General features: G+C 33.6%; 1 protein-coding gene across 15 annotated transcripts in view; it reads left to right on the forward strand.

Annotated features, from left to right (window-relative positions):
- Window positions 1–14,471, forward strand: part of agla (amylo-alpha-1, 6-glucosidase, 4-alpha-glucanotransferase a) — a 54,861-nt gene that overhangs the window by 20,934 nt on the left and 19,456 nt on the right. For 7 of the 15 annotated variants that reach the window (XM_009298483.5, XM_009298484.5, XM_073920029.1 and 4 more), the window contains 8 exons: window positions 3,640–3,763; window positions 6,521–6,684; window positions 6,762–6,863; window positions 8,668–8,823; window positions 10,731–10,881; window positions 13,047–13,171; window positions 13,478–13,590; window positions 14,215–14,349. In XM_009298483.5, coding sequence (XP_009296758.1) covers window positions 3,640–3,763; window positions 6,521–6,684; window positions 6,762–6,863; window positions 8,668–8,823; window positions 10,731–10,881; window positions 13,047–13,171; window positions 13,478–13,590; window positions 14,215–14,349 — 1,070 coding nt within the window. Of the gene's footprint in view, window positions 1–3,252; window positions 3,764–6,520; window positions 6,685–6,761; window positions 6,864–8,667; window positions 8,824–10,730; window positions 10,882–13,046; window positions 13,172–13,477; window positions 13,591–14,214; window positions 14,469–14,471 lie in introns of all 15 variants that reach the window. The other 8 variants (XM_073920035.1, XM_073920046.1, XM_073920050.1 and 5 more) reach the window with 3 other exon arrangements.

Raw genomic sequence — 14,471 nt, forward strand, 5'->3', positions numbered from 1 at the left:
CTTATCCCCATTAGGGAAAAAATACATTTCAACAAGACGAGAGATTGTACTATGTAATTTTTGTAATAATACAAGCTCAGCATGAAAATATAAAAAGAAAATGTGATGCTGATGTTTCAGTTATCAGTTTACTACATTTAAAATGTCATAGTAACCCATTGTCTCTATTAAAAAGTGGTAAAATATGTGGTTGTTAATGTATATTAGGGATGCAACGATTATAGATTTTGGTTTTGGTATAATAATAGTCTAAGGAATAATCACAGTTTCAAAGTTATCCGGATTATTACGCATTTGTTAATTTCAAAACACTACCAGTTTAGAAAATCACATGAAAGCTCCAAATATTTTAAATTGTTATTTATTGGTGCTCAGTAACTAAATAATACATCACAAAATAATATATATATAAACAAAAGTCCAAGCCACGAGCCTCCATTGGAAGTAACAAACTTGCACATGCAAAAGACGCAATATGTGAACGGCCCTTAGTTAATAACCTCAGCCATAGTTAATCCAGTGTGCATGCATATCAGCCTCAATGTACAAGCTCAGAACTTTAAACTAGCACACAGTTGGCATAACTTTATTTAGTTGCAGCAGTTTTGATCCTTGCAGAAACGTTGTGTTGAGAAGCCTTTAAGATTAATTAACTGTGACAAATTAAAGTTTGGTTAATAGTGAAATCGGATAACGTATATACACACACACAGTTGAAGTCAAAATTATTAGGCCCCCTGAATTATTAACACATTTCTAATAACTGATTTGTTTTATCTTTGCCATAATGACAGTAAATAATATTTGACTAGATATTTTTCAAGACACTTCAATACAGCCTAAAGTTATATTTAAAGGCTTAACTAGGTTAATCAGGTTAACTAGGCAGGTTAGGGTAATTAGGCAAGTTATTGTTTAATTATGGTTTGTTCTGTAGACAATCGAAAAAATACAACTTACAGTTTTTTACAATGGCTATGACACTTTTTTCAATACATTTAACAAGTTTGCTAAACTCTTAACGCAGCAACACACCTAAAATACACAATTGACAGAACTGTTAATTTTATGCTCAAAATCACACATTATAAACTTAACCTCTAAACTACTTTTCAAAATACAATAATAAACGAACACACTACACCATGTCTAACAAAACCCTGCAATCATGTTTCAAAATGAAATTATTGTTCAAAACACAAACACATGTTCTCTTCCAACATAAACATTCAGTCAATCAGAACACACTGACAATAAAAACACCAGCATCAGTTAAAATTACAGAAACTGCATTAGTTTATGTGTCAGCTCTGCCCTTATATTTGAAGTCTCGTTACTGTTTTGTTTTGTTGGGTTAAGTAAATGCATGCATTTTCTTTCATTTACGGCAAAAATTCTATACAAAACGAAGAAAAAAAATTGCTTTATAAAATTTACAGTTTACACAGAATTTCTGCAATACAGACCTTTTTTGCAGAAGGACATCACTGCAAACAGAAAAAGCACCACAATTATAATAAAATAACAAAGTAATCTTATATTCTGCCCTGTCTTTTGCCACATGTTCTCATACACAATATACTTGATATCTTCTGTGGCCCGGCACGGTAACTGTGGCCCTTTTGCCTATTATGTTTTTTCTACGGCGACATCCCCAGCCTTGTCAACATTGAAAATTTCATGTAGTACTTGATTGGCCTCTAACTTCATGACTCTCTGAAAGTAATTAGACACAGTGTATGCAAATGCTGTACCGTATATGTACTGTATGTACTAATGAACTCCAGGTTTAAAGAGTAGTTTACTGCAAAACACACTGTGTATAGTACAGTAATGACTGTAATGCATAATCTTACATGGACGTATTGGTGACAGAGTTATTTGATGTTCCTTTCAAAAACCTCAAGAGTCCTCTATTAGAACATATGATCATGTGATTGGAAAACCCAAAACAAGACATGAGTGTGCTTTCTAGATGGGAATCAGCTGTCATATATATATATATATAACCGCAATATGAGTCTCTCATATATATATATATATATATATATATATATATATATATATGAGAGACTCATATTGCGGTTATATATATATATATATAACAGCTGATTCCCATCTAGAAAGCACACTCATGTCTTGTTTTGGGTTTTCTTTGTGCTAACTGTGTTAAGAGTTTAGGAAACTTGTTAAATGTATTGATAAAAGTTTCATAGCAATTGTAAAAAACTGTAAAAGGGCTACTATTTTTGACCTTAAAATGTTTTTTAAAAAAATTAAAAACTGGTTTTATTCTAGCCTAAATAAAACAAATGAGACTTTCTCCAGAAGAAAAAAATATTATCTGTGAAAATTTTCTTGCTCTGTTAACATCATTTGGGAAATATTTAAAAAAAAGAAAACAAATTCAAGTGGGGGCAAATAATTTAGACTTTCATTGTATATATATATATATATTTTATATAATTTAAAGAAATTATCTAAGAACCACTTGAATCCTATTTGTACCCAAATATTAAAATGTACTCACAATTTACTCACTCTCAATCGATTCCAAAGCTTTATAAGTTTCTTTCTTCTGTTGAACCCAAAACAAGATATTTTGAAAAAAAGCTGAAAACCTGTTACCATTGACTTCCATAGTATTTGTTTTTTTTTTCGTACTATGGCATTCAACGGTTACAGGTTTCCGACAAGTAAAGGGGAGCAAATAATAACGGAATTAAAATTTTTGTGTGAACTATCCCTTTAAGTCTCAATTTTCACTCAAACAATAATAATTGTGTGGTACAATGCAGCATAAACATTAAATATTTATCAAACATGTGTTCATTATATCAGGGAGAATTATTATGTTTTAATTGTCATTACTCTATTACGGTATGTAGCAGGAATCAGATTTAATTAATTAAGTGAAGCGAGTAAGGTCAGATTAATGACAACAGTGCACAGAAGATGATCAGTACCATTGACAATATAGTAAAATGTAACATAAATAAACCAAAAAAGACAGTATTGTAAAATGTTCGGTCAGTACAACCATTTCGATATACACAGTACAAAGAGCACACATTTAAAGAACTAAAAAAGGAAAGAGAAAAAAATTTGACTTGCGATCGCATTCATAACCGCAACTCTCTGATGATTTGCTTCTTTTATCCTCGCTTGTAAGTAATAATACACAACAAAAGAATTTGCCATCAGATGGCAGTTTTCCAGCCTCTCACTTTTACCACTTGTTGTGCCCTGCAGGCCATGCTAGCGGCAGCCAGATCAGTCAGACCCAATCTGTATGTGATAGCCGAGCTCTTTACAGGCAGCGAACTGATTGACAATGTGTTTGTAAACCGGCTGGGAATAACCAGTCTCATAAGAGGTACCAGAGAATCTTCTAAGCATGACACTAACAATGTCTTCTTATCTGTTTGTCTCTTTTTCTTTTTGCACTGCTTCACTTGTTCCTTCCCTCTATCTCTCCTGAATATTTACATCCCCCCCAAAACATTTTTTTTCCTGCTTACTTTGACTTTATTTGGGGCATGACTCTCCCTCTTTCTAAACCCACCTCACCTGACACACTAACACCGGTGGTTTGGCTGTGTGTGTGTTTGTGTGTGGCCATTACTCTGCCTGCTGCAGTTCATGCTGGATGCCGCCCGTAGACTCAGGCCTGACCTGTATGTGGTGGCTGAGCTCTTCACTGGCAGCGAGGAGCTGGATAATGTCTTTGTGACTAGATTAGGAATCACTTCACTTATCAGAGGTACGGCCTTTCAGTAACCCTGGCTGTTTTGTTATGTTTTGCTTTAACATGATGTGAAATCTAACTCCATTGTCGAACATACTGAATTGTTACATATCTGTTAAAAAGTTTGGGGTCAGAAGGACTTTACATTTATATTTTTTATGTCTCTTATGCTCGCCAAGGTAGAGGTTTGTTTGTTAAAGGGACAGTTCACCCAAAAATAAAAATGTAATCTCACTATTTATGCACCCTTAAGTAGATCCAAACCTTTAAGAGTTTTGTTTTTGTTTTTTAAATAAAAATTAAGATATTTAGAAAAAATCTGAAAACATGTAAACATTGACTTCCATAGTAGAAAAAAAACGAATGCTATGGAAGTCAGTGGTTACAGATTTTCAGCATTGTTCTTTCAGTAGGCTTTTTGTGGTCAACATAAGAATGAAACTCAAACATGTTTGAAACAACTAAAGGGGGAGTAAATAATGACCAAATTGTCATTTTTGGGTGAAATCCCTTTACAAAAATACAGTAAAATTGTACAAAAATGTTGCAGGTTAAGATAACTGTGTTTTAATATGAATCATTTTTATAACTAAATCAAATTCAATATGTAATATAAAATGTAATGTAATGTAGGACCGGGCGCAAGATGTTTGTGGCACGATGTGTTGCTATTTTCAGACCCAACGCAGTTCTAATTTTAAATAGCAAATCCATGTGCGCCTCTTTGTGGTGTCATGGGTGTACAGGTCTAGAAAAGAGGTGTGTTAAGGCGCATTGTTGGCACTTTGCTATTTTGAAAAACTAAAATAGACTGCGCAATTGACAAGCTGAAAGCAGGTCTAAAGTCACAGAGGGCATTAGTTGTGCGCTTTAGTTGTGTTCCCATTGCTTAATACACACAGGATGTACAACAATACTCAAAAATCTTTACAAATTAAAAAAGCTTAAAGGATTAACATATTACAAAAATGATTATTTTCTACATAAATATAAAAACCCCTGCCTTCATGCCTTCTTCATTTTGGGGGGCTTTTTTTCTGTTTATTCATGACAATTTGTGTTTGTATAATGTTATTATTATTACCAGTATTATTTAATATATGCATATATGTATTTGTTTTAATAAAAACTAGATTACATTTGTCCACCTGTCAGGTCTTGGACCATATGGGGCATAGGACTTGTGTGTTTGCGCTTAACAAACAAAATATGTAGGCTTATGAATGTCTTCAATGGAGTGCGTACAACACTGTTTCCTTACTCTACGAAAGTGAAGGAGTAAGTGAAGAAAAGGAGAAAGTAAAGAGGTCAAATGGAAGAGGCTCATTCTTTATCCTCGCGCTGCAGATGGTCTGTTTAAGTGTTTTCTCGATAGTGAAGCATCTATTTTTTTCACTTACAGAGTCCGCCATGTATAGTAAGTCCATGTAAGTCCGCCATGGTGCAATACAACTGACTCTTTAAGGGAATGAGAGATGAGCCTCTGATTGGTTTAATGCGCGTTATGCTCAAAACACACCCATTACTCATTAAGAGAATAAGCACAACTCTGTTAGACCATGCGCCAGCATTATTAATAAAAGATTATTAATAATAAGATTAATGGTCAAATATGCTTAAATAAATAAAATCATATTTTTATTGTTGTTGGAATCAGTTGTGCTGCTTAATGATTTTGTGGACTGTGATACACTTTTAGGATGAATTGAAAGTATGTATAAAAATAGATTTTTTTGTGTAACATTTTAAATGTATTTACTGTAATTTTTTTTTATAAATTCAGTGCATTTAGTTTATTAAAAGTGTACATTAATTTCACTTAAATTTTGATAAAAGTTTGATTGTATTATGATAAAATGACTTTGATTTTTAGCTTTTCGTCAAATATTCACCTCAGGTAATGCCAGACCTGTATGACTTTTTTTATTCTACCGTAGACCATTAAAGTTTCAAAAAGGACACATTAATCTAGCTACAAGAATTCTAACAGTATTCCATTTGACTTGAAATAGATAATGCCAACCATCCGAGGACTTTGAGGACAGCACATACACTTAATACACAAATACACTTCCTTGAATATGTACACACCTATATAGGATATAACTACAGGTTAACTATGTTTATACATAATAACTTTAACTGTTAAAGTTATTAGTAATTAGTTAATAGTTAATTAGTTCAAGTTATTTGTAATTAATAAAGTTATGGTAACTAATATCCTTAATTTTTTCTGACCAAACCTTTTTTTGATTTTGATTGTAATGCATTAACTTTTTGTAAAGCTGCATTTAAACAATGACTTTTGTAAAAAACGCTGTACAGTTAAACTTGAATTTAATTGAATTGTACTCTATATTTCAAGTATTGTGATGTCACATAATAGTTATGGCTATAAAAGAGACTGATTTATAAGTCATTATGTACTGAAGATCTGGACATCATGCTCAGCAACAACTGTTTTCAAAATGTTTCCAGCTGCAAAACTCAGACTAGACAAATAATTTCTGAATAATTACACTACACTAAACACTAGAGTAATTGTTCTAAAAAATCAGCTTTGAAACATGGAATTAAGCAAAATGAAATGAACTCAAATTGAAATGTTTTTTTTGTCACTTTTTATGACAATGACTTCTCTTATTGTGCATTTGGTCAAATAACTACAGCCTTGGTGAGCAGAGAGTACTTTAAAAGAAAAATAAAAGTTTCATCAGTACATAGTGCTCATTGTTGGCCTGCTGTTACTTGTCATTCTTTGTGCTGTTATAGAGGCGATGAGTGCAGGAGACAGTCATGAGGAGGGCAGGCTGGTCTATCGGTATGGAGGAGAACCAGTGGGAGCTTTTCTTCAGCCCAGTCTCAGGCCTCTGGTGCCCAGCATTGCCCACGCAATGTTTCTGGACGTCACACATGACAACGAGTGCCCCATTCAGGTACAGCAAATCAAAAACATACTGAAAATTGATGGAGCTTAGTGAATGAGTTCTTATTCTGATGTTTTGTTTTGTAGATCCGCTCTGTGTATGATTCGCTGCCCAGCTCTGCTATTGTTTCCATGGCCTGCTGTGCCACTGGCAGCACCAGAGGATATGATGAGTTGGTGCCACACCAGGTAAGAGACTGACTTTACTGAGCGTGTTTACATTCACTCCAAAAAGCTGATAACTTACAAAAATGAGCTCATTACGTGCTAACGATAACCTGGCATTGCAAGCAATCCACATTCATAAGATTTCATTATAAATCAGTTTGTTTTAGGTATGGACTGAATTTTCAGCTACCATAAACTAGGGTTGTTACAATACTGGAGTTTAGTACCAATTGATACTGAATTATTAAAAATGTTCATATCCCGCTAACCTTTGAGTGCTGCTGAGCATGTTCATAAACATCGCTGATTTGCTATTATGTTCACGTGCTCAACAGAAATGACTGTGATTGGTCATCGGTTCACTGAACTCACCGCTGTTTACTGAGTGTAACCACAGAGACAGGCACACTGGAGCGTTTCTAAGGCAAATCAGCTGTGTTTATTTTACGATTTCAGTTACAATTGGTACTGAATTCCTGTATCTCGACAATCCTACCATAAACTATTGCCTTGAAATGGCACTTTTGGTTTTATTCTCTCCCCAGCTATCATCACTGTGCAGTGTAAAGCGTATTTCACGCAGGATCTCGAAAGCCCAGGTCTATGAAACCCATTAGTTTCGATGGCAAGGGGGTTGCCCTACTCAACGTTCTAAATACTGAATCTCAGTACATTAAATACATTCACTTATGGACCACTATTTCAAAGTGTTACCAATTTAAACATTTTAAATACCACTATTATTTTAAAGTGTGGTTTTGGCTTAAAACTTCATTTGAGTGCATCCCTAGTTTGTTTTCCAGTATTGATGTCAAAACACATTAGTTTTCACATCTCAATTCACTGATCTCATCTGTTAGTCAGTTGTCATGTTTGGTAAATCCTAAAGAAGAGTATTGAGACATGTCAGTGTCAAATGTATGACTCGAATATGATCCTCTCAGGATATACAGTTGAAATCAGAATTATTAGCCCCCCTGAATTATTAGCCCCCTGTTTATTTTTTTCCCCAATTTCTGTTTAACAGAGAGAAGATTTTTTCAACACATTTCTAATCATAATAGTTTTAATAACTCATTTCTAATAACTGATTTATTTTATCTCTGCCATGATGACAGTAAATAATATTTGACTAGATATTTTTCAAGACACTTCTATACAGCTTAAAGTGACATTTGAAGGCTTAACTAGGTTAATTAGGTTAACTAGGCAGGTTAGGGTAATTAGTCAAGTTATTGTATAATGATGGTTTGTTTTGTAGACTACTGGAAAAATATATATAGCTTAAATGCGCTTATAATTTTGAACTTAAAATGCTTTTTGAAAAATTTAATAACTGCTTTTATTCTAGCCAAAATAAAACAAATAAGACTTTCTCCAGAAGAAAAAATATTATCAGACATACTGTGAAAAGTTTCCTTGCTCTGTTAAACATCATTTGGGAAATATCTAAAAAAGAAAAAAGAATTCAAAGGGGGGCTAATAATTCCGAGTTCAACTGTAGCATTTTGGCTTTAGCACAAGATTTTCTCCCGTTCGAGATGAAAGCACATTCTTTGAATTCTTCAGGTTAAGAAAGCATCTGAATGTTTACTGCAAAACATTTGTTCTGTCTGGATGCACTTACATCTGCAGCAAGGATATGTTCCTGTTACTTATCATCACACATGTGCACATAACATATTAACTATACTTAACAATCAACTGACATAAAGTAGGATTTTAAATGTACATGCTCGGCTTAAAATGCAAAATCCAGTTGTGATGATTGAGCTTATTGTCAGAGTACATGTTAAAAGGCTCTTTTTCTCATCTCTACCTTTAGATCTCAGTGGTATCTGAGGAGCGTTTCTATACCAAGTGGAGTTCTCAAGCCAAGCCCTCGTCTCCTAATGAGGTCAACCTGCAGACAGGAATCATTGCTGGAAAGCTGGCTCTCAATCGGCTACACCAGGAGCTGGCAGCTAAAGGCTTCAGCCAGGTGAGTGGCATTTCCGACTGGCATTTCATTTCAAATGAGACCTTTAATATGGCAGACTGTTGAATTGTATTCATTAATATGTGCCTTGTTTGGCAAAAAGGGAGGCACTTTTATGACAAAAATTAAAGCAAAATTTATTTTAAAAATGTATTTTGCAGTGTAATCTAAATTTAGTGATTAGTCTGACCTGAAGATCAACAATGGAAATTAAGGTTTAAAAATATCTGATATTTGTTGACAGAAGTAAATAGTACATAAAAAAAATTATTAACATTTGTAATTGTATTGTACATTTTTTACAGTACCAATGTTTTATGTAAATGGCAATCTTACTTGTCCACAAATACACAAAAATACCACAAAATAAACATCCATGAAAACAATTATTCTTGTTGGACATCCTGACGCTCTTGTTGGTCAAGCCAGAGATAGCTCGTCTTCCAATTGCTCAGAATTGTCCTACAGTAAGACAAAAAAGGGTATTTTGGACAATTTCCAAATGTTGACTGCTATACATGCACCCAGAATTGATTAGTTAAAAACTTTATTCAAATTGTATTGCAAATAGAGATAATCTACCAATTTATCAAACATGACACACAATGTCAATATCAGATCTTTGTGGTATAAACATCTGCGTATATAATTGTTTGATAATTGAATAGATGGTTCTGAGTGTGATGGCTTACAGGATGAAACTTGAAGACTTTTAACAGTTGTGAAGACTTTGACAGTTAAAATGACAGTCGACTCATCAGTTTTGATCAACAAGCCATATGCAATTAGTTTTTGTCCAAACTAATTGCACTTTTATGTGTGCAAAATTGTACTTACTGTTTGCACACATGTGCCAAAGCATTTGCAGTTTGCTTTAATGAATAAGAATGGCCGATCTGAAGTAAACAATAAGCGAATTGTTCAGAGATCTAAACTTAATTCATTTATTCTTTTTCTTTTCGGCTTAGTCCCTTTATTAATCTGGGGTCGCCACAGCGGAATGAACCGCCAACTTATCCAGCATATGTTTTTACGCAGCGGATGCCCTTTCAGCTGCAACCCATCACTGGGAAACATTCATACATACTCATTCACACACATACACTATGGTCAATTTAGCTTACCCAATTCACCTGTACCGCATGTCTTTGGACTTGTGGGGGAAACCAGGCACCCGAAGGAAACCCACGCAAACATGGGGAGAACATGCAAACTCCACACAGAAACGACAACTAGCGACCTTCTTGCTGTGAGGCGAATGTGCTACCCACTACGCCATGGTGCTGCCCCGAGATCTAAACTTGTTGTTTTGAAAAATTACAAATTTGATTCAGGAATAGAGCCAAAGCAACTGAGAAGAACTGTATTAGAGAAAAAAAATCACACCTGCAGATGGCGACATGTCACATGGAACAAGATAGTTTGCCAATACTTGTTTAAAGGAAATCAATTCAAGTTTTTTTTTCCAACTACTCAATATAAATTTATTTGTTTTAAATATTTATAATTAAAAAATAATTCTTCATTTATCAAATATTTTGACCACCCTTATTTTAAGGTACAATTTTCACTAATAACTCCTAATTTGCTTCTTATAAGTAGTTATTAATATTGCAGTTAGAAGGTAATATGTAGGATTAGAAATGTACAATAAGATCATGCATAAAATGTAATTTATAAGTACAAATAAACAGCCAATATCTTTCTAATAGGGATTTGGTGTAAAGTAGACCAAAGTGTTACCCGTATTTAATACTATATATAAAGACACATAATATTTATTACAATGTGTACAATTATATACTAGAAATAACCCAAAAAAGTAAACTGAAACAATAAAACAATAAAATATATTCTATTTTTGCCAATTTTAATAACCTTTGGCAAATGTCATCAATATGTTTTCCCAGGTGTTTGTGGACCAGGTGGATGAGGACATTGTTGCAGTGACTCGTCATTGTCCCAGCACACACCAGTCAGTTGTGGCTGTGTGTCGCACTGCGTTCAAGAACCCCAAACACCATCGCTATACAGACGAAGTTCCACCAATGTGCATTCCAGGTGTGTCATTCACATGTGTTTACATGCACATTCTTGTCCTGATTAATACCCTGACAACGCATGTAATCATGTAAAGTGTTAATCTGTTTTCCTTTATCAGAGTGAGGTCATAAATGCAAGCATAAACAAGCATAATCTTCTTTCTGTCAGTTTATTATTATTATTATTAAGTGTACATGTTTTATTTGTGACAGGAACATGTTCTTATTTAGAATGTAAACACATCCAGACAGAGCAAATCTGCCACTCACATCATTTACAGTAAAGTCATTTATAGCTTAGGTGCGTAGGTGACAAGAGTCAGTGAGGACATTGTTCAGGACACTACTCCACAGAGCGCCGCTCACATGACTTTGACTTATTAACATGCTTAGTAACATCCCCCTAGGCTGGAATAATGGATATAAATTTGTTTAATTTTTAATATACACTGCCAGTCAATAGTTTGTGGTCAGTAAGATTTGTAAATGTTTTAAAATAAGCTTCTCCTACTCACCAAGGCTGCATTTATTTAATCAAAAATACTGTACAAATTGTAAAGTTGTAAAATGTTATTTCTCGCTATAAAATAACTGTTCAAAAATAGTTTTTTATTTATTTAATAATTTATTCCTGTGATTTAAAGATGAATTTTCAGCTTCATTACGCCAGTCTTCAGAAATCACTCTAAAATGTATTATTATTATTATTACTACTATTATTACTATTATTATTACACATTTTAATAAATATTTAACAATTTTAAATTTAAATTTGTTTTACATTTAATAAATGCCACCTTGATGAACAGAATAATTTTCTTTAAAAAAAAAAAAAAAAAAAAAAAACTGACCCCAAAATTTGACCGGTAGTGTGTATATATATATACATACACACAGTTAAAGTCAGAATAATTAGCCCCCCTTTGAATTATTCATTCTTTTTTAATTTTTCCCAAATTACGTTAAACAGAGCAAGGAAATCATTATGTTTAGAAATTGTGGGAAAAAATAAACGGGGGCTAATAATTCAGGGGGGCTAATAATTCTGACTTCAACTCTATATCCGCACGTTACTTTATGGACACGTTACTTTACTGACATTGAGATTTATTTTTCTGTGACATATATTGCAATATAAATACAATTTCACAATGGCCTAAAAGCCCTACTTGGTAAGAAACTGATTAATTGAATAATCAAATATTACTGCATAGTCTTCATTATATAAATAATTTAATTAAAAACTATTTTTATTAAAGTTAAAAAAGGTTAACTTCTTGTGTCTGAAAATTTTAACTCTTGATATGGTTGTACAGTCACAGGCCTTAAAAACACATACAATTAATAATATTTCATCTATTTTCCTTTTTTAAATATTTTCCAAATGTTGTTTAACAGAGCAAGGAAATTTTCACATTATGTCTGATAATATTTTTTCTTCTAGAGAGAGTCCTACTTAATCTAGTTAAGCCTTTAAATGTCACTGTAAGCTGTATAAAAGTGTCTTGAAAAATATCTAGTCAAATATTATTTTCTATCATCATGGCAAAGTTAAAATAAACCAGTTATTAAAAATTAGTTTTTAAAACTATATATATTTTTTTATATATAGAAATATTACTGTATATGAGAGATTTATTTTTTTATACCAAACAAGTTCTAATTAAATTTGCATTGTGAAGCTTAAATAAGTTTAAAAATGTGCTTTTTTTATGCATATATTAAGAATTTAATTTGCTCTCAAAATCATTTCGCACAAATCTGCAGATTTTTCACAAAAATTCTGCACAAAAATAGTAAAAAAAAGTCTGCAGACTGTGTTTATCCATTAGCTCATGCAGAAATACTCTGGTTTTTGATCTATAGAACATAACAAATGAAATATTTAGAGTTATACGCTTCAACATTTTTTAACATGACTACAGGGAGATAAACTGATTTAATATTAAGTCTATTTATTACCAAATTCTTATAAAGGTGGTTAACCTGGATTGTTGGGTTATTGGTTTGCAAATGAACTTGGACAATGAGTTATTTTAATAAACATATCAGAGTTATCAGCATATTTGTGTGCATGTAAATATGCTCTTTGCGATTCTCTTCTGGTATCTAGTTTTATATCGTCTCTATTTTGTGACTGAATTCCTAATCCTGCAATCTCTTGGATCAAATCCTCTCTCACAGGTAAGATAGAGGAGGTGGTGCTGGAGGCGCGGACCGTGGAGAGGCAGACGGGCACCTACAAAAAAGATGAGAGGAGCATTAATGGCATGCCTGAGTACACGGTGGAGATTAAAGAGCACATCCAGGTAACTCAAGTGCTTTGAGTGTACTCTAATTATAGCCGTCCCAACAGACACAATGGCCTTCGCTGAGAGCCACTCATTCACAAAACAGCAAAAGCACTACCCCTACCCCGCAGTTTAAAAATCAGCAGCCCTCAAAGGGCTCTGGTTTCATCTCAACATCTTTTTTTTGGTTAACCTCCCCTTTCCTACCTGGTTGTAAAAGTCTGCCGCCTGGACTTGCATGGCCAGTACTGTCAACACTGGACGAGTGAGTCTAATCTTTGGCTCTCAGTGGTTTCTTTTGTTTGTGTGTCTGTGTCTGCGCAGCTGGCAGACAGTAAGGTGGTCCGTCAGGCTGGAGTGACGTCTCGAGGTCGCAGCGAATACGTGCAGGAGATTGTGTTTGAGAAGCTGACACCTGGAAGCGTTATTGCCTTCAGGTTAGACTTCAAAAGCTGCCATGTCCTTAAAATGACCTGTGGTTTTGTAAGATCAGGATTTTACATACAAAAAAAGTGTGTGTGTGTGTGTGCGTGTGCGTGTGCGTGTGTGTGTGTGTTGTAATATGTACCCGTTGTTGCTGGTGTGTGAGAGAGCATACAAAAAATGTGTTATATTTGTTTAGATGTTTTACATAAAATATGTTTACATATAGTTCATACACTGCTAAAATTATTCAAATAACCATTTGTTTTATTTACTTTGTGTGGTTACCTGGAGAACCTATGTTTTTTTTCTGTCCGATAGTTGTTAATGCATCTTATTTCCTTCTGGAGCATCAGTGAGCATTTGAACCTTTATTAATAGTTTTGTTTCAGTCCCTCAGTTGTCCTCAGTTTGAAAAGATGGACCTCAAATGATTACAAAATGATTTGCCTGAATGAATTTTAGAATTTTGTTTAGTTTTAATCTGAACAGTATTCTATTGTATTAAAAAAAAAAACATTTTACAAATTATTCAGAGATGAAAACAGCATGGATAGCAATGACAGCATTGTGATAAAAAGTGAATAATTAATAAGCATTTAATTAAGATTGATGCATCTTTTTTCTTTGTTTCTCAGGGTGAGTCTGGACCCCAAATCCCAGGAGCTGGTTGGTGTTTTGAGAAACCATCTCATTCAGTTTAATCCTCTGTATAAAGCAGGAAGCGTGCCTGATTCAAACACACCTGACATACTGAAGAGTCCGCTGACACAGTGGGTTCACATTTCAGCTTAGCAGTATTTAATAGTTTATTAATTTATGGGTATTTGTTTCTGTAATTTGTTTCTTTGTAATATACATATTTTAGGTGCTGGTATTAGGATGTTTATTAGTG

The sequence above is a fragment of the Danio rerio genome, chromosome 2 (assembly GCF_049306965.1).
Source record: "Danio rerio strain Tuebingen ecotype United States chromosome 2, GRCz12tu, whole genome shotgun sequence".
Taxonomy (NCBI): Eukaryota; Metazoa; Chordata; class Actinopteri; order Cypriniformes; family Danionidae; genus Danio; species Danio rerio.